The sequence below is a fragment of the Vidua macroura genome, chromosome 3 (genome assembly GCF_024509145.1).
Source record: "Vidua macroura isolate BioBank_ID:100142 chromosome 3, ASM2450914v1, whole genome shotgun sequence".
NCBI classification, from domain to species: domain Eukaryota; kingdom Metazoa; phylum Chordata; class Aves; order Passeriformes; family Viduidae; genus Vidua; species Vidua macroura.
In genome coordinates this window covers 46,613,294-46,634,791 of record NC_071573.1, presented here as the reverse complement: position 1 = coordinate 46,634,791, position 21,498 = coordinate 46,613,294, and the positions used below count along the sequence as shown (strand labels likewise).

The 21,498-nt window shown below is 33.9% G+C and overlaps 1 protein-coding gene across 1 annotated transcript in view; it reads right to left on the bottom strand.

Moving 5' to 3' along the window:
* Nucleotides 1–21,498, bottom strand: part of RYR2 (ryanodine receptor 2) — a 386,286-nt gene that overhangs the window by 62,024 nt on the left and 302,764 nt on the right. The window contains exons 64-74 of the mRNA XM_053974163.1: nt 17,848–17,908; nt 15,944–16,182; nt 13,688–13,769; nt 11,534–11,664; nt 9,459–9,779; nt 7,850–8,090; nt 7,353–7,440; nt 6,198–6,290; nt 5,679–5,849; nt 4,658–4,717; nt 435–569 (exon numbers count right to left, since the gene is read on the bottom strand). Of these exons, the coding sequence (XP_053830138.1) occupies nt 435–569; nt 4,658–4,717; nt 5,679–5,849; nt 6,198–6,290; nt 7,353–7,440; nt 7,850–8,090; nt 9,459–9,779; nt 11,534–11,664; nt 13,688–13,769; nt 15,944–16,182; nt 17,848–17,908 (1,622 nt within the window). The remainder of the gene's footprint in view (nt 1–434; nt 570–4,657; nt 4,718–5,678; nt 5,850–6,197; nt 6,291–7,352; nt 7,441–7,849; nt 8,091–9,458; nt 9,780–11,533; nt 11,665–13,687; nt 13,770–15,943; nt 16,183–17,847; nt 17,909–21,498) is intronic.

The window sequence follows — 21,498 nt, the reverse complement described above, 5'->3', positions numbered from 1 at the left end:
ACACAAAATAAAAACCAAAATTACTTAAATAAAAGTTACTGTAGTCCAGGCCACATGGGAAGCTCATATATTATTGCAAAAAGCATTAAATAATTCAACAGAGCTTTTTGCCAGACTCTGAAGTGATTTAAAGTTTTGGACAGAACTTTTTCAGACAAAATGATTCCTCCACCCTGATTCTGCTGTTTCTTGAATGCAGCAAAGAATATATGAGTTTTCCAGATTGGCCAAACAAATTGTTGTAGCTGCTGCAAATGCACTGCAAGATAGATATTACCATGATATTGGACAACAAAACACGGGATTAAGCATGTAAACAGTAGCTATCAGAAGAAAGAAAAAAGAATATAACATTAAATATAGCAGGTGAAAGTACAAACAAAAGGGTGAATATTTAGATTAAGAAGCAATGGAATTGGTAAAATGTGTCTAACCTGTTCCAGGTGAAATAGCACATTAGCTATATCAAGGACCCTTTCCACAGTCTTCTCTGGATCTGAGGAATCTTCTGTCCTGTTTGGCAAATCTTTGTAAAGTGCCATCTGCCATCTAATGGCGGGATCCTCAAGCTGCAGGAGAAAGACTTCACATGTCACCAAGGCAAAATGTTCCAAACAGTTTAACTAGTAGAGAAACAGCTTCAAAGGCAAACTGAAACACTTTATATGGCTAACCTACAGCTTTACATAACCCATCCAGCATCCATTACACTGTGAGAACAGACATAGTGTTTTTTAAGAGCTTCCAGAAAACAAAGTGTTTTGGGTTGGAAGGCAACTTTAAGGTTATCTTATTCCAACCCTTTTGCCATACACAAGGACACCTTCCATGAGCCAGATTTCTCAAAGTCATGTCCAACTTGGCCTTGAATGCTTCCAGAGATGATGCGTCCACAGTTTCTATGGGCAACCTGTCCCACAGAACTAAAACACTAATAATCATACAAATAGCAAAAAATCGTTCATCAACAAATAGCAATGGCACCAGCAATGAATATAATATTTGAGGAAAAGTAATGAATATGAGGTACACAGACATAACTTAGTACACTGCCTTTCCCATTATTAAATGAAACAACATAAAAAGTGTTGCTCTATTAGTTGGGATTACTTAGTTTTCAGTCATGGAAATTAGTAGGTATTGTTACTATTTATTTTAAATTTTTTTTAATCATTAGAAAATTCTAATTTTACTGATCATTAGCTAAAAAATTAGAAGTTAATTTGAAAAATGAAATCCAGATGCATTTGCTTAGCAGCCTACAAATTATAAAGAACTGTAAGAAGCAAAAGGGTTTTTATCAAGTTTTTCTCTTTACATTTAGTTTTTTCTACTTCATTAATCTGTTATTTGTTGATGTGCTTACCACAGTTATTCTCTGCTTTACAATTGGTGATTTCTTTTTGGTTTGTTTTGTCTCCTCACTCCTTCTGCTAATCAAGACCAATGAAACACACTTTGCAACCATTTACTGCACAAATGACAGTGATGACCCGTTTCACTGAGAACTGAGGCCAGTGATCATTCCTGATTCTGCAGTTACTGTTGAAGACACATTGGCCCAGATGGCTAGAGAACTCGGGTGGCTAAACCCTACAGGTTTCCATAGAGCTTGAACTCAACACTTAGTTGTCTAAAACTTCTTTATGGATCCAGATTTCAATTTGTGCCTAAGATGAGACAACAACACTAATTCACCTCCCCAAAACATATCATGATACACGGTTTACTCAAGTTCCAGGAATGATTAAAAACTTACACAGTCGTTCATTAATAGCTTATTATAACCTAGAAAGCCACATTTTGCAGGCATTTCTTCCACCTTTTGGCTTTTCCATTTCTCAACAGTCACATCCACAGTCTTTGTGTGAGCATTTGACTGGATCATCATGAATGGATAGTCCACAAAAGACTTTTTAATCACAAGTGGAGATGTCTTTTGATCTGAGGACTCCTCACACTCTATCAAGGTACAGCGTTTTTGTATAGGTAGATTTCTAAGGGTATGAGTAGCTGGCATTTCAAGGTGTGAATTAGAATGGCTGGAAGAAGATTTTGGTGACTTGAGCTTCATCCATGTCAAAATGAATGCAAGTTTCATCATCAATTTCTTGAAATAAAAGGCTTGGTACTGAGTAACAGCATGCAGGCATGCAGGGAAAGGAAAGACAGAAACAGGGTGAAGACAAATGTAGACAAAGGTAGACAAACGCATGAAATAGACGCCATAACATTAATAGCTAAAGATTCAGAAGGATGATTCTCTAACAGTGTAGTACACTAAAAATGAATCTAGATAAATTGCATTTTAACTCTAATGTAAATAACAGAGTGTTAGGCGTCTGTGAAAAGAAGTGGTTAAGAGAAAACTCCATTTAAAGAAAGAATATTGTTATGGTTGGAAGCAAACCAGCCTTTCAAGAAGCAGTATTTTTCCTATATTTTGAAAGCCACTTTACACACACCACTATAACTAAGTTACATATTAACTCATAGTAGAAAATAATAATGTCAATTTATAAGACCATTTGGCCCTCATTCCCATTATATCTGATTCAATTAGATGACAAAAATGTAGTCTATGCATGATGGCATCATTTTTTGTAACAAGAAACATCATACTTGACTGTATAGTGACTGAACCCTAATGACATCAGAGAATTACGGAATAAATTGTATTGTAATTTGTACATAACTACTGAATTTAACTTCAGACATTGTACTTTAAGTAACTAGCTACACATTTACATTTAGTGTTAGCTCTAGAATGTGTCACTGATAAATCACCATTTTGTCTGCAGTTACATACAGGTCTAAATCAGAGCTTTTAGAAGTTATTAAAGCAATATGTAAACAGCTGTAAAATAAAGCTAACTACAATAGCAATTTAGTTTTGTTATCTATGTAATATGTAGTTCTCTTTCAGATTTTCATCTTCCACTGGCAATTCAGTTAAAAATAGGAAATTCTACAGTCACTGATGAAAAGTTTACAACTGGAAAATCCAACAGTGTAAATTTTGGATTAGCTAAAATTACCTTTGTCTTAATTATCACGGCACTGTGAAATTGCATCAATCTAAGAAATTTAAAAGCATTTTTATTCTCATTAAACAAAGAAGATGTATGTTGCTTAACAATAGCACTTTTAATTGAAGCATAGGAAGCTTCTGAAGAGAAAGCAAAGATCAAGGATTAGGACGTAACAGGACTTCCAGGCAACAAAGCAGAAACAGATAGAAATTTCTTAACAGCAGAACATATCACTGAAGAAACAAAACAGAAACTGAAGCAATTAAAACAGGAGGGTAAGTGCTAAATAGCAACATGAAATCCCAGGCAAGACTTGTAAATGCATGCCTCACAAAATTACAATGTACACATACTGAAAATGCCAGAATAGAAATATGTATCACTGCCACTAAGAAAACACTATTGAAGTTTATACACAAAATCACCTCATGTTCAAAGGTTTTATGTTCATGGCATTCACATTTTTAAGTACTGTTGCTTATTAAGACCTTCAGAAACACTGCTTTCTTCCTAGTACTTTGCCCATGTGTTTTTTGCTTCTCAGTATATAACAATATGTGCTATATAAGGATAAGTATTTCAAGGCTTTAGGATTTAACCAAATCTTTTGCTTCCAGAGTAAACTTTTCTATGTGCAAACCCTATAATTTAAAACTACTGGATTAAACACTTTTGTTGTTAACATGGCAGAGACATATGGAAAATATGATGGAGAAAATTAATCTTCACATATTATTCAGGAAGAACCATCCCACTACCAGCTCATCAAAACAGAATTATTACTGCCATGCACTGATTGCAGTGGAATCTAGACTTCTGAATGATTCTTAAATAACAGTTCAGAAAAAAAAGCACCAGATTTTCAACTCATGCTTACTCTTTTGTGACCTTTTAATAAGCACAGAAAACAGCAGTTTAGTTTTCACCTGAGCTGAATAAAACATGGGGCAGGGGGAGGAGGTAGAGAACAATCCTAAGTAAAACAACATCCATAGGTACAATTCTGTCTTTCTTCAATAGTGGGGACACATGCATAATTTTATTATACTTCCATATTCTGGCTTCTTTTTCTTTATTTGAAGCATTAATAAAACAGTTTCATTATGCTGGCCATTTCAAGACTTTCCCCCTAAAGCTATTCACCTGGCACTAACTGGAATTCAGTAACAGAAATCTGTACTTTTTCCCAAAATATCTTCTTTTCCCAGGTCTGAAAAGCAGGAACCAAACTGAGAAAACTGGAGATTTCTCACTTTTCAGAGTACATCAAAATGGCAGCTTCCTTTTCATTTACACTTCAAGTCGATACTAAGTAACTTCGAGCATTTTGCAGACTTTATCTCAAATAATATTAGGTGGAATTTAAACAGTGATAGAACTTCCTTCCATCTCCAATTTTGTACTAATGGTGTAAATGAAGAGAGATTTGACATATGCCATTGTATATAATGCACATACACTTATAAAAAACCTAACATTTAATAGTTAATATGAACAAATTACTTGAGAAAAGAGAATAAGGGGCTACAAGTTATCCTAATGAACCAAGGCAGGTTGTCATTATACAGCACCAACAAATGAATTCAAAGGAAGAAAAATTAAATTTAAAACTGCATATAGATTACCTTGCCCTGAAGGTGAAGATTACTGCGGATGACATCTCGTACTTCATCTTCAGTGTCTTTCTGCCAATAGATTACAAATCATATAAATTAGGAATAGAAGGTAATTAGGAAACATTATGATTCATTTAAATATCAACCTTGGGCTTCATGAGATGATGAATGAAACTGACAATGTAAAAGATTGAGAAAAATCTCAGAGACAAACCTTTTCTTAACCAAGCTTACAGGACCAAGTTCTAGATGGCATCATAAATATCTGTTCACACTAACACACTAAATGTGAGCCTGAATTAAAGTTGCTAACATACATATACCAAAAGTTTGACCAAATAAAACCAATAACATGAACAGAGCCTTCTATGATATGAGTTCTCTTTTTTTCAGTTCAGGAGTCCAATGGTCATAAAACCCCCTGAAGTGTAGAAAGTGTAACAGCTTGAGAAAAGGAGTATATTCCAAATTAAAATAAAATTATTACACTGTGAGTATATACCCAAAAGAATCACTTTTGAAACAGTCTATCCCTACAGAAATTATTTCATTCACATGAGAGTGATTAAAAGGAATTAGTCACGATATTGGGCACAGAAGTTAGGAAACAGCTAGTTCTTAATTTTATGAGAGTCACAGAATCAACTAGATTGGAAAAGACTTTAGAGATCAACTCCAACCAAATTCAATCTTCATAAAATATAACAAACACTATTTTGCATTAAAAATTAAGAGAAAGAAATAACTAGTTCAACTACTGAATGCTATCTCTATTCATATACTGATATATTCATATACTGATATATTCTGAAATACATTCATACTGATCATAAGTATGTTCAAATTGAAATGTTTTAAGCCATGAGGAAAACATGTAGATATACACCATAATCATCCACTGTGCCCTTATAAAACAGAATTATAATCTTGATTCTCTGTGTCATGCTGTAAGAATGAACACAGGATGAAATACTTAAAAATTAGATTAGTAAATATTTTTAACTTTTAGAAGTGCAAAAAGAGTACTTACCATGCTAAAACGATTTTTGGCCAGTGCAATTAGCTCTTGGTCTCCAGGAGCACAAATGTTTAGGCCTATTGGAAGCAATCTCTTCAGTGCTGCCACAATGAGAGAGGTCTGCATAGAGTAGCGGTCACCTTTTCGCTTCATCTTCTTCCTTTCCTGGTCAGAAACTGCTGCCTGCAGAATAAAGTAAAGATGAAAAAGAAACCAAATTCAATATTAAATAAAAGAATTGTACTAGAAACTTTGTACTTGTCTCTGGTTTGACAATTTCCTTATTACCTATACAGGTGTGACCTCATCCAATGGAACTGGCATTTTAACATTGCCAATATTTTGCAATGTGTTACTCAAATGACTGTGCTTTGCATCTCAACCCAGTGTTTTCAATAGACCTCCTCACCAGAAAAAAAGAAAACCAAAAGCAAATCCCCTCCCGTCCAAAAAAATAAAACAATAAAAGGTGCTTCTCTGGAATCTTCCTGACTCCTTCCCTTTGCAAAGAGAAAAATATGAATACGCTACCTTAGACATCTTAGATTTGGTGTCACTGATAAGGAAAGACATGTTGTTGATTTCATTTTGTACCACGAAGTTCTGCTCTTCCCTTTTGAAATTCTGGAAATATACAGATCTCAGTTAGAAGCATTTATATGAGTACTCAATTCAAACATACCTTAAATAAAAATACAAATTAAGTAGGAATCTGTCAAATCCACAAGTTAAGACAAGACCAGTAAAAATTAATAGATGATCAACAATGTCCTCGAATTTCAGCTTCATTTACATTGCATAACTCAGGTAGTGTATGTCTGGGGATTTTCCCCATGTTACAGAGCAGGAAATGTTTCCTTAGCTATGAAAAAGACATAAAGATAAAAGATAAAAATCTTAGTCCTCTTCCAATTCGATATAAAAATATTGTCCAGGTTTTCCCTTACTAATAAATTATTAATTATTTTTTCCCCATTACAAACTTCCACTACATTCAGGTAAATAAGAAAATATTTAAATAAAAGATTGAAATTATGTATACACAGGTGATTTCATTATCTGGTATCTACCTACAGCATAATCACTTTTTGTGTACAGCGTTGCTTATAATAAATCTTACAGCCAAATTCAGGCACAAGTATTGAAGTCATAAGGTATCTTGTTCCCCAGACTTGAGACAATTGAAGCTATAGCAAATAAAGAAATTTTGCACAGACAACAGTCCATACAAAGATCTAATGCCTTAAAGTAATTTGTCTCTTCTGGATTTTTAATTATTTGTGCTCCAGTATTCACTGAATCATGTTTTATTTAACAAGTATCAGTGCTTACTAGGTGTGATTGCAAAAAGTCTATTGCATTAAAATAATTGAAAAGGAAAAAAAGGTAAGAATACAAAATGCAATGAGTTTAACATATTTTTAAAAATCCCAAGAAACAAACTCACAACAAACAAACTAGAATCTGTAAGAAAAATATCTTTAATCAATTTACTATTGTACAAAATACCTATCCAACTCTCTTATCTTCTCTGCCATTTCAAAAGTGTCAGAAATGTGAGTCATTAATACCTTCCCATCTGCAGTTTCACTTCTGTCATTATATGTGACTTACAAATATAACCATTAAATAACTACCTATTAAGAAACCTCATTTTAAAAAAGTATTTACCAAGGAATTACTTACATGAGACTTTGACCAGTAAATGAAAACCTCAGCCACCATGCGGAACAACTCTTCTGCTTCAGGATTGGGCTCTTTCAGCCATTTTGCCCTAAAATTTGGTAAAAGGGTGAAAAAGAGGATAATCCTCATTGTCTTAATGCTTTGAAATCACTTTTCAACATTTTACAAGGATACAAGTCAATAAAATCAATAATATATGCTTTTAATCCTTTCTGGTAGCAGTGGCTTTTTCATGTCCTGTTTCAAAACCCTTACAATCCCTTAATATTAACCCTAATTCTAATGCAATAGATCTGGATTGCAAATTGTTTTGTTTTCTTCTCAAAAAGACCCCAGCTCCTCCTAAAAGTCAGAAAGCATTAGCTTGAGCAACTGCAAGATTGTCAGACTGAGTAAAAGCCACTTTAATTCAGTGCTAGGCACATCAAGGGACAAGAGGCGGTATCAATAAAAAGGAAGATTTTATGAGATTCACTGACCTATTCCTCTCCACATACCTGTTATAGTCCACAAATCTAATCAACAAAGGGTAGAAGGCATAGAGGTCCCGTGCCAAAGTGGTGAACTCATCTAGGATGAGCAGTTCAGCCTCCGACATGTCACCTCTGCCTTCTGCTCTTAGATGTTCTTCATCCGATACAACCACTGCTGCCTTTTTCTTTAGTTTATCCATCAGTGGAAGGAAGTGTGTCTTTAAGAGCTCTGGCTTCGCTTTACTTATGATGGGCTGGGAAAACACTATTTAAGGCAATGAATATTATAATATATACCTGGCCACAAAATATAACTAAAATCTTTTACCTTTTCCCGCTTTCTTAAATCTTACTTCTAGGCTACAGAGCGAAATCCTGCCCCCATTGAAATCAGCAGAAGTTTTGCCAAGAATTAAATGTGGTCAGGATTTCACAAAGTCAATTCACTTTGTCTGAGGGCAGAAATTGCAACTTCATAGACTAAGGCTGCAAGATCATAAAACTTCAAACACTTCTTTACTGGAATTCTGTCAGCATGGTATTTGTCTGCATAGTTTTACTGAGCAACGCCAAAGTTGTTTAATGGTATGGATGGATACACATATAGCTACATAGTGCATGCACAAGTTTTCTCGGCTGCTAGCTCCTGCTTTGAACTTTGCTTGAGTGAAGGGGAGCTGGAAAGCATGCTCCGGTTATTTGAAAACCCATGGAAACATCTTGCCTCTATTTCTTCAATACATTAAGAAGTCTTGTATGTAGACAAAAATGGGAGTGATTCAACTGATTCATTTCAGACTTGTCAGCACAAGCTTTTTGAAAATTTACTCATAACAACAGTTATGTAAATTAGCACTTCAACTAGGCCCATTGGTGCTAAACCATTTGTAACACACTGATTAAATTACACAGAATTTTAGGCAGTTGCTACCTATTCTTAGAATGCACTACATTACTAACTCTCAAAACACTAGGAATTCTGAATGCTACCATGAATGAAATTACTACTACAATAAATACTGAAAAGTCGTAAGAAAGTCATATTAAAAAATTGAATTCACACCACTGAAGTGCCTTTTCCTCAGAGATTGCAACACTGAGAATTAGAGTGTTTTTAAATTAATTTCAAGTTGTTCAGAAGATGAAGTCAATGTAACTATTACTAAAATGACATGAGAATTTCGACATTTCAATGTAATGGATATGTTAGATATACACCTTCAAACCCAAGTTTTAAAGATCCAGCACTAATATGGAATAGCAAGGAACTGTATAATGCCTGCAAATGAAAATTTGCTATATAATGAAAATGGGGCTAAATTACTATTGTCCTTGAATTTAATATACTGCAAAAGGTACATGTGCAGATTCTATGGAAAAAGAAATATTCTAATGTACTTCCTATATTATTTATAGACAGATTAAAATATACTGTTTACACTGTTTTTTTCTTTATACTTGGTATTTCTGGTTCATTCAGATCTGCATTGTTTAAAAATGTAAAAATATGAGTGTTCTTCTATTCCAGCTTTAACAGGGTAAATACAGAGCGATTCAGAGTCTATGTGTGTACACATACATTCTGAATATACACACACATTTTCTTGTTTATTAATTTATTTTCACATCTTACCTGCTAATCTCTTCATCCAGGCTCCTTCATCAATACCAAGGTTGTTATAGATGATTTTCAATATGTTACCCAAGAGAGTGTTCATGTGCTCTGACGTCAAGGCTGTGCAGCACATTTCAGCCTTGTCAGGATTGTTCTCTGGCCCATGCTCCCACCAGTGTGACATGTAACTACACAGCATAGGCAGTATGACTTCCATGATATGTGGCATTTGTGTGTAACGAATACCAGATTCTGCCAGTTCCACTATTTCTTCCATTAGCTTCATCAAGGAAGGAATATTTGGGCAAACCTCTTCTACACTAGTTGGCAAATTGAGAACTGTTGGGAAAAAAATATCAAAAATCAATAAACTAGGTCACAAAAGGAACACAGCTTTTCAGCTGCTTTTCAATAAAACTTCTGTTTTCTGTTTACATTTTCACCCTTGTGATCCAAAGGAAACGTACCCAACACAACAATAAAAACCACATCCTTTCATACTGTTGAGCAATAAACTGTTTATATGAACAGTTCTGTAATTAAAATTTCTGTATGAAGGCTTCAACAATGTAAATATTGTGGAATGAATTCAGAGAAATCAGATGCACTTTTCTGTATACAAAATAAACCTTAAATTTCAAAATCCCTTCCAGTGTAAGTTTTGCAGTTGAGAAAACAAATTGATACAATGAAATATCTCTCAACAATACATCAGATGAGACCTGTAATTCTAATAGAACAAACAGAGACCATTGCCTGTCCTAACAACTTGAGCAGATTTGAGAAACTGATTCTAGAGGTGAATATGTGATTGTAAATGTTTAGTTTTGAATTCATTTGAATTTTCAGTTTCTTCTGAAAAGGCACTGCAGTTGCCTCGATTTTTGAGGCAGTTTCTTTCATCTACAAAAAAATCTCTGCAAGCACAATTTATATCTCCTGAATGTTTAACATACTAATAGACACATACCATGACATACACAGGTATCTACAGAGCAAGAATTTAGCCTGCAACTTGTGAATACAAGTGTCTCTACCAGCATTCCACAACCCCTTGTTGTCTTTTTTGCAAAGCAATATCTTCTCCTATTTAGAGCAAATACATTTTACACAGACATAACATAGTGTCATTAAAGATTATGCAATTTTGGAAAAAAAAATTTCCATTTTCTGTTAAAAATCATGACAATAGAATGGATAATCCTTCCAGATATACTAAAATAGATAAAATATATGGCAAGTATGCATAATTGTTGATATTTTCAAGTTTGGATACTACAGCTTCTTTGAGAAAAAAATCTGCTATGATCCCTTTTTTAACAAATAAAGGTGGAGTTATAAAATTATTGCCATTATAAACTGGCATTTTACATGAACATACACTGTCATCTTTGTGTATCTGTAATATGATACAGACTCAGCATATATGCAGAGCTTGTGAAGTTCTACTGCAACTTCTGTTTATTGCAAGAACAGTTTGTGCATGTGACCTTATTCAACAATCATGTTGCAGCATAAGAAATATCAAGAATGGAATAAAAAGATATAGGTAAAGTAAACATACATAACGTCACTGTAAAGCACCTGTACTGCCTTTTATGTCAAACAAAATTACAACCAATCTACATACTACTCTGCAATTTTTTTTTTTTTATTTTATAAGGGCACAATATGTAATTAATACAGCAAAGCTATTTTCCTTCAGTTGCAAGCACGTATGTTTTAGGGACCCAAAATTGTTTATGTAAATTGAGGAACCAAAGCTACTGACAAGAATGCTTAATTTTATGTTCAAATATAGAATATCTGAGGTACTAAAAATGTGCAGTCCCTTCATTAATTCAATTCCAAAGTGGTATTTTGAGAACAGTATCTCAAAATTAACATATCAGTAACATCATTATAATGATCAATTTTACCAGATTTAGAAAAGAAATTGATTTAGAAAGAAAGATTTAGAAAATAAATTCATCCGTGAAATTACAAGAAAATTCTCCCTCTATAAAATGTATTCAAAATCACACATCTTAAAGCAAACAGCATTTATAGTGAAATCATGTTTTCATAATCATTATGTCAGTTTCTGGAAATACCTGCTCTATCTCTTGCATTCTTGGTATTGTAGATTGAGTAGATATTATGTTTGTTCAAATGAGTTTCCAAAAAAGCCACTGGAAAGGCCCCTGAGAAAGCAGCCAAGCACTCTCCTAGTGCTGATCGTTGCCTGTGAATTAACAAACACCATTAATGACACACATCTTTGATCACAGAGCCACAGAATGGGCAAGGCTGGAAAGGACCACCATTGGAGTCACCTGGTAAGTACTGACTGACCACACCTTGGGGTTGTGTTCTGTGATCAATGCATTTCAAAGAGAAGCCACGACATTACTGGGATCATCAACACAAGAACATGTAATAGAAAATTAAGTCTAGCAACCCTCTGCTAATATATGAATGATATGTAAAGACATAAAATGTCAAAGGTGGCCTACACAGCTTACAGGAAATGAAAAACATGCAGGGGAAACCAAAGTAATTATAAAAATATCTTCTGTTCTATTACTTTCCTCTCAGCTTTACTGCCTGTATAATCCTTACTATTAAGAAAAAGCTACTGGACAGAACAAAATCAACTATCATTTTATCTAAGTAGTATTTCATTTTTCTGAGAAATAATGATAATCACTTTTACGCTTAGTCTAGTATGAAAGTCAAGTTCTTCAGTGAGTGGAAAATTGTTTCTAATGATCAAGAACTCTGAAATTTTATCAAAAAGCCATTGGTTTTATATCTTCAAATATATGACGTTTATTTGACAATCAAAATTCTTTGTGTGTCCAAATTTAAAAAGCCTGTTTCTAGGAAGAAGTAAGTGATGTCCTGTCACTTCACTTGGGTTCTTCACAGGGCAGCTATACTAGTCTTTCTAATTTTCAATTGAATTGATCACAGCAGAATTTAGAAAGGTGAGAAATCCCTAGCTGAAACCAAATCACATGTGACAGAAATTCCAAGAGGATTTGAACTCAAGAGAACCGTGAACTTTCAAGTTAAAAGGAAAAAAATACCTCAAAACTGATCTTGTGATTTAACAAGGTTCATCCTCAGTCTATAGTTTATCTCAGTCTTGGATATTTGATTTTTTCTAGATCTAACTAATTAAACTTGATTTTGTTAACTCTAACTTCATTCTCATTATTATTCATACTGTTTTCTCCTTTTTTTTCCCCTTTTCTTTAAGTCTTCATAAGCAAAACATACATCCATCACACACATGTATGAAGAGCATGTGCTTTTTGATTTTGGTGGCAGACAATCATACACAAAAATTGTCAGTTACACTGATATATTTTGTCTTCAAAAGAAATCCCATATCCTTTATTTGCCAAACAGCAAAATAAATTAATTTTATGTCCTTAATGAAATCAACAAGACCTGATATTTCCCTGATTTGGGTTTTTTTTTTTTTTTAATTTAAATATTGGCCTCAAAGATTTTTCATATTGTTGCCTATGATACCACCACCAAGCAAGCAAGGGTATGTCATGGGGCTGCTCTGGAGTTATGCACAGGTTGATCTGCTCCAGAGTGTCACTTCCTAGACAGTGAACTTCCTAGACTACTGCTGCCAATATCTGAAATGAATGCATTCTGTTTAGCCTGCCTTCAGAACACTGTTAGTCACTACAGTGCAACAATTCAGTTTTAAGAACTGAGTTTTTCTAGGTATCTCTATTTTTTCACACAGACCAAATGTAACTTGGAGGGGGTTAGCAGATACAGAGATGTATAAAACAGCAATTGTAATGCCTCATTTACCTGGGTAAAAGCTAGAAAAGAAATGTTGTATAAGTGACAAATAAAATTAAACTCAGGGTAATGAGAAAACAATATACATCACAATAAACATTACAGAAGGAAGACTACAATTGTTGAGCTGAATGACATAATTTTACAATACCTTAGTTAACCCTCAAATCAAGTGCTGTTCATTATAAAGTCAGATAATTTTATTTGTAATTTTTATTTTAATTAAGAAGAGTATTGTGACAAACATATAATGCAATATTTCAAGTGTATTAGAGTAAATGCACCTGCATTCCACTTAACATCTGAGCACATCTGTATGTTCTCTCAAGATATCTTTGCAATAATACTCTCCTATATTAATTTCTGAACTGCAAATTCATGATGCTAAATATAAATGCAAATATTAAAAACAGAAGAACTATTTTCCTTCTTACCTCTCTACATAGATACTCTTGCTGGTTCCCAGAGCATATAAACTGGCCAATATTCTGTAACAAGAGACCTGAACATCTTCCACTAAAGAGAATAAGAAAATTATATTTACGAAGAGATTTTTCTTTGCAATACATTCCCAAAGAATTAAAATAAATTACTTCAGACGATAATGGAATGAAAAACATTAGGCTAACAAAGGCAATCCACAGAAATCACCCACTAAATAAAAAGTCTTTGGATGTCCAAGTGCTATACTTTTTACTCAAAATTTCCATTTACTTAAATATCTTGTTAATAGCTAAAATAGTAAACATATTCCACTGGTGCATTAATTTTATTGAATTAATGGCATAACAACTCTTCATACATGACACCTTTACAAATAGAATACCACTGTGCAAAATAAAGGCAATCCTGTTAAACAGATATTTAATTATTTTAATCACAGTTTATCTATTTTTTTTAAATTTAGGCACTGATACCAGCCAATAGCACATACTTAATTTACACTTTAAACTTACAAAGGATTAAAAACAATAAATAATTCTTTAGTCCTTATGAATATTTCACCAAAGTATGTTTTAAAATTATCAAGTAATTCAGTCATAAAACTGTGAGAATAATCCTAAAATTTATTTGAAAAAATGCTTTTGTAATGCACTCTGCAGCAACAGTGTAACGGTGTAAGGACCGTCAAGGTCAACACTCCCATTCTTGCCATAGGTGTGTTTCGTAGTCCCTCCTACAGTGCTAATTTCATCCCTCAACATGCAACGAATGAAATACTGTGAGTAAAACAGGGTAAGAATTCATGGCCTAGGAGAGCCTACAAGATATTTATCAAAGCTACATGGCCCAACCCTTTATTGTACTGTGATTTTAATTCAGATCATCTTGGAATTAAGTGCTTTTACACCACAATAGTAACCTCAGGTAGACTGACCCATCTTTGTACATGATCCACCCATGGAGTATTCCATCACCACTACTCTCAGGTACAAGCACTGGCTCAAGATGCTTGTAGAAATAAGATAAATCCTACTCTTAACAAAATGTAAAGACAAGTTGTATGTAAGAAAAACTAATCTTTCTATTATGCTCTAGATAAAATAAATAGCCCCATTTTTAAATAACTATTCTTTCCCAGTTCATGAATTCTAAATTCCGTGTTTTACACTGGCATGATGTATGTAGAATAGCTGATTAAGAACACCAATTGAAGTTATAATGAATTCAAAGCTAAATATTAAGTTCTAAAACATGGGATACCAGAGACCAAAAATTATACAAGGCATGAACATATTGATGCCTGAAAAAGTGGTTTATGATGAAAACATTACTTTTTCTGGATACCAAAGTCTCTGGAATTTTACAGAAATAGTTGAATGAAAAAAGTGGAAGTTTACATCTCACGACTTTCAAATCCATCAATGCAACTCCAAATTTTTGAAGTGTTCTTTTATGGCTACTTTAAATAATACTTTTTACAGATTCCAAAAACAGAAAAAAAATCTAACTCAGTATTCTTTTCCTCCAAGTCCTTCTCATGGATTTTCACAACTGAGTCACAGAGTCACAGAATCCTACACAGGGTAGGATTTCGCTCTTTAGTGCCATCTAAAGTGATACTTCTATGAGTTCCTAAAATAAACAAAATTCAAGTTTTGTGTTCAGACTGCATTTTGGCTGCAAAATTTTGGGTTTGGGAAAATAAAGGATCATTGAATCCACTACAATCAGAACCTTTACAAAAATCCTATATATAGAGTTCCTTCTCTGGTGTCTGAATTCATCAGGAGCTCCTTCCACTTCTCCCTTTTCTCTTAAATTTTCAGAATTTAAGGAACGACCCAGATTCCCCTCTAAATGAAATTGAGGTGCATGTATGATGGTGCAACACCATTCTTGTAGCATAACCTTATTTATAGACAGAGTAAAGAAAAAGTAACTTACACAAAGTGAATTCTTACACACAAGAAAGTCACAGTAAATCTATGATAAAGTTATAAACAAAATTGATCCTTCTGACTTTGTAACCAGGGACACATCTGCTTCAATATTTATTCTGAGTCCATTAAAACCTGCAAATTGTTTTTGGTCGACTACTGCAAATGCTTGATTAAATCAATAAAAATTTTGTCAAAATGACATATGATCTGTCCTTCTTTAATAGAATTGAGAGTCTAGTAATGCTCACTACAGATATTTTAATGGCATGGACCTTCTACATACATATATGATAATATGATACATACATATCAAATCTTCCCCAAACTGGTGCTGTCCAATATGCTCAAACAGTGAAGATAACACTGGCAGGAGAGCAACTGTGGTATAATTAATGATTTGTGTAACTCCTTTTGGCTGGTTTCTGCTGTGTGTAAACTGGCCTTGCTTAAGATTTTCCATTGTTTTCTCTAGATCCTCAGCAGCATTGTCCAAAAATGCTCTCAATGCCATCCTAACAGATTCCAGACCAGTTTTCATCACAGTCCTGTTTATAGCATGCAAAAAGAATGAAAAAGAATATTCTGTTAGACAAGCATGGAATAAAGCTTAGTCTTGGCTTAGATGAACTAGATAACAGAGCTCTGAAGAAAAATCTTTCATCTTTTAACATTGTAAAATCTCCTCAGAGCAGAATAATTGACTGAAAACAAGTTTCATAGGTATGCTGCAGAACACAAGAATAGTTTATCTGTTTTACTGCTGAGCAAATAGTCCTTCAAAATTCATAAAGTGATTAATTTGCCTTCAGACAGGAAAAAAACCAAAAAGTACATAACAAAAAAAAAAAAAAAAAATTTGTAAGTCTGTGATTTCTGATTCTAGGAAGAGAAGAACTGTCTCAAGTTAGAACTCAGAAAATCTTCCTAATTATAACAGTCACATTTCTGTCTCCAGAACAATGGCATCAGAAAAGAATGAGTAAAAACAACCACATATGTTAGATCAAATCAATCAATAAATGCATTTATTATGTAACTACAGCACCATAATCAATGATGTAAAGATATAATTCAGGAGAATTATTACGTTATATTACCTAGCTCAATTACAAAGATCCTTTGTTTAAGGAAAGTATGCATTTAGGCACACATGAAATAAATTGAGGTGATGGGTTTTTTTGTAAACTGAGTATCAGTCCAGTTCTTTTAGTCTGATTGTTTATTTTAAAGAGTGAATATATACAGTTTCAGGAGCAATATCTTTAAATTTCCATGTTACTTCCATTAATTCCTTAATCTCCATCTAATCTCCAGCTATTTTCACATCTCTACCAAGAGCTGAATTAGTGATCTTCACTTGTATCTGTATTCCATCTGTGTAACTGCATGGACCACGGACAATTTAAGACAAAAAAACCAAAGGCATACCATGCAAGAATTGAGTCATATTAATGGCTAGATCACAATTCTATCCCCTAGCAAATGGAATATAAAACTTGTCTATAAAAGCAACTGCAAAGATATTGAGAAAGAGAACTATATGCACATAATATAGACAATTGTTTTGAAACTTAATGCAAAGTGAAAAAATTTACCTTAAAATTTCCATGGAGGCACTTTAAGCAATCATATTGTGTTTAAAACTGCAAAAATCTAAAAATCAGCTCTCATCAGAGATGGCTGACTTTACAGTAAATGAAAAGCAACACATTACTCTCCCCTATCAATGTTGTCTCATCCACAAACCTCACAATAATAGTTAAAGGAGCTCAATTTAACATAAAAGTAATACTGAATTCTAGGCAAAAGGGTTTTTTTGCAAATTAGAACCTGAATTAATTTTGCAAAGAAGACATTCTATGAGACAGATTCACTGTGCATTTAACTCCTGAATTTTTTTGATTAAACAGTATAAGGAAAATAATAAAATATTTCTAACTTTACTTTGGTTTTGAGAAAGTCACATAATTAAAACCACATAAACTAACAGTAGAAGTTTCTGGACATCACAGATCCATAATGAAATTTTAAGTGTAACCTACAAATACTGTCCTGTCAAATCCTAGTAACTAAGCAATGGGAATTCTTTTCAGCACTGTAACTTCTCAAGTGGTGAAATTCTGTAGCCTTACACAGATAGCCCAAATGTTACTGCACATTACTTTCTTCAGTGATTTTTCTTGTACTTTAGAAAATCTAATCAGTGTTACCTCGCATCCAAGGTCTGTCCCAGTATGTGAAGACAGTTGACTATTGATGTTGCATCGTTTCCTAGAGAGGGAGGGAAATTATCCACCAATTAAGCTGAGCATAGCATATAGCTTATTGACACACTGCTAACTGTACCTCTGGATTTAATGAAAGAATAAATGACATAGCAGAAGAGCAACTGAACTTCTGCGTAATTTCATGTTCAAGAACATGCAGTTTTTTGTCTTAGCCTTGTTTACACAAATGCAGTAACTAGAGGCAGGAAAGCATCTCTCATAAAACAGCTGAAGCAGTCAAGATGGAAGCACTTAAATGTGAGGTTAATTAGATCTGCAGTGTATTTTCTGGTTTTCATTTGATTTCTCTAAATTTTGCTTTAATTAATTCAAGTTTATCTGATTATTTATCTCTGCCCTCTCAGTAACATAAAAGCTGTTAACTTTTCAAAGTTCCTATTGCAGGAAGAGAACACTTAAAAAAATTATTAAAAAAGTTAATTCCCTGGTGTTCCCCATTGTCTGCAGTTATTTATAGCTTAATTGGGTCCACATAAATAACAGTCTCTGACATAATACACATATTCTGTATTTTTCCCATTTAGGTATGTAAAAAGAGGACTTACATAGAAGAACCCTTCTATATATATGTACATCCCAAACTGCTGCCGTGTACAAGCCTCTTTCCTCTAAGATCACTTTTTAAACCCAGAACCGATGTCTGCTATACCAATTTGAACCACAGACTATTTTACATTATTCAAAAATAAAACTGCCTTTTCTTGTTTTTCTTTAAATTTTCTTGATTAAAAAAAAAAAGTAGAAATAAATCAAATGTTTAGGAAAGATTTCTGAAAATACTTCTATCTGCATACAGTGCTACAGCATACTGTATTTCCTCACTGGTGGTTATTTCTTAAAAATACAAGCAAACATTCAAGTAAAATTAGTAATTGCTTCAGTGAACTAGAGATTTTAAAAGATAAAGTGCAAGGAAGATGTGGGAGGTTCATTGCAGCACTGAGAAAGTTGTTCTATACTACCAAAATTAGGAAATACTGTTGTGATGTTCATCCACAGCAGATGGAAAAAACCTGGACCACAACTTCCACAGCTTCCTCAGCCAGGCAGCCTCACTTTTTTTTCACTGGCATGTGTGATCATGCAATGGTACAGCAAGCAGATAAGAAAGCTGAGGCAACCTAAAAAAATCCTACCAAAATCACCACCCCAAAAGATTAAGGTTTTTGTCAGATCAAACTTTTTTCCTTATTGTTTTGATGCTCTGGTGGCAGGAATGCCCATGCTGATGAAGAGAGCGCAGGACTGTCCTAATGACAGCAGGTATGGAGGGAAGTATTCAAAGTACACTGGACTGTGCATTAGACCATCACAGAATTGTGGAATGGCTTGGTTTGGAAGGGACCTTAAAGATCATTTAGGTCCAACCTCCTGCTGTGGGTAGGGACACCTTCCATGAGACAAGGCTTGTTTAAAGCCCCATCCAACCCAGCCTGAACATTTCCAGGGATGGGGCAGCCACAAATTCTCAGCAACTTGCTCCAGAACAGAATGGCTTACTATGAATTTAAACAATCTACTACAATCAAGTTACTTACACAAATTTGGCTTTTAAATTTGAGAAAATATAAATTAATATGCTCAATTCACCAAAATTATTCACTTAAATATTTCAATTTCTACCCAGTAATACTAGTGAAAATAAATCAATACAGTCTTCCTCATGTATAGCCACAGCTCTCAAACTGTATATTATTGTAGTCAAAATCTACTTTCACATTCTAAAGAAATAATGATTCCATGCTGAATGATAATTCCATAATCTTAATGACACTCTCAGATATCAAATGTGACTAAGTTCACTCTGTAAGACATGCATGCTTAATTTCCCATTTTAACAAATTTCTACATATATCTTAAGCTACATGACTTTCACTAATGATTTTCAGAAATGCACTCTATATTCAGAAGTACCATTCATATTCACAGTAATATAAAGTACCTATATGCAAAACTATATAGAATTTCGGTATTTGTTATAGCAAACTTCACACTATCCATAAAAGTTATTACTGAGCAATGCTTGCTCACAGAAGATGCCTTCAAAATGCACAAATAACTTTATAGGCCCCAGGTGTGCTCAGTTATGAGCACTTTCTCCTCTTCTGCACAGTCTGTGTCTTTGCTGGAATAAGTGCAACTCAATCAGATTTTCTCACATCATGCAATTCACTTGTAGGGGAAGGCAAACTATAAGGTGACTTTGCCTTATTAAGTCCATAGTAAAAATCATGCACCATAGTCTCACAATGACCTTGTCACAATTCATGCCAAAACACCTGTGTTGGCATAATGATTTTGTAATCTGTTAGCTACTGCAGTCTAGGAAAAGAGTTAAAAAACAAACTGTAGCTATCACAAATAATCAGCTGATCCTATCTGACTTATCTCCTAGCACTTGAACCCAGCCACACAACAGGATATAAGCAAGCTGAGAAGTAGAATAGAAAAGATCTTTTCTTTAGTACTGAAGAAAGTTATATTGACTTAGGTTTTTAATTTCAACCATGACTCATTTTAGGAAAAAAAAACAAACTGAAAACCAAATATAACCAAATGTACAAATAACAAAAAAGATTTCCAACATTTTAATAGTATATCTGAGCTAGTTCATTCTTTGAAGAAAAAACCTAGGGTATAAATCAGAGCTTTGTAGGTTTGTGAAATATTCCACCCTCCAGAAAAAACTGCAACAATGCCACACAGCTGCAGAAGTAACTCCATTCCTCCTATGATCTTTTGGCTTTATAGGCAAATCCACTCAGCTCCACCCAAAATGTTTAAAAGTGATTATGCCAAAAAACCTTCCAATTTTTCTTCTTAGTTTAATGGTCTGTAAAAATTTTAAACACCACACTGCTGCAGCGAGTTCCTTCCCTTCAAATTGGATGAATTATGCAGGAATTGAGTTAGCTGCATATTATCATAATCAAATTCTAAGTCACTAGCCAATTATCCAATTAGGTATGTTCATGGATGCTGAAGTTTGCCCTGCATCCATCAGAGAAGCCATGTATGCATAGGATGTACTATTCCAGTTCTCCTAGCACCACGGCATAAGAGAAAATTGGAAAGAAAATGACTGTGCCACACATTGCATATAATGTATACACTTGATAGGGACTTCAAATGGACTTCAGTTCAGTGATTTCCACATGGCGTAAGACAAACACCAAGCTCCTGCCCAGGTCACATAATACCAGAAAGAGAGTATACATGCGTATGTGGAGTCAAGCACATCTGGGTATATTCAAGAATTCCACAGAACATAACTAAGCATTTCAGCCCACTTCTAATTTTTCTTAATGACTTTCCAACACAAATGTGCAGTTCTGATTGTCAAATGTTTTTCCCAAATGATTCAGAATAACATTACAAATCAGTAATTTTAATTTACTCATCAAAAGTCTTTGATACAATAATGAAATGCAAATATTAGTTCAGACACACAGAAAACTTAACAACCCCCAACCCCCTCCCAACCTGAAAAATACAAAAGCTCTCTATTCAACCTAAAAAAGTATTTGATCTACCAGTCTAAGCAATTGGTGGTCTGTTTAGACCATGCATTTC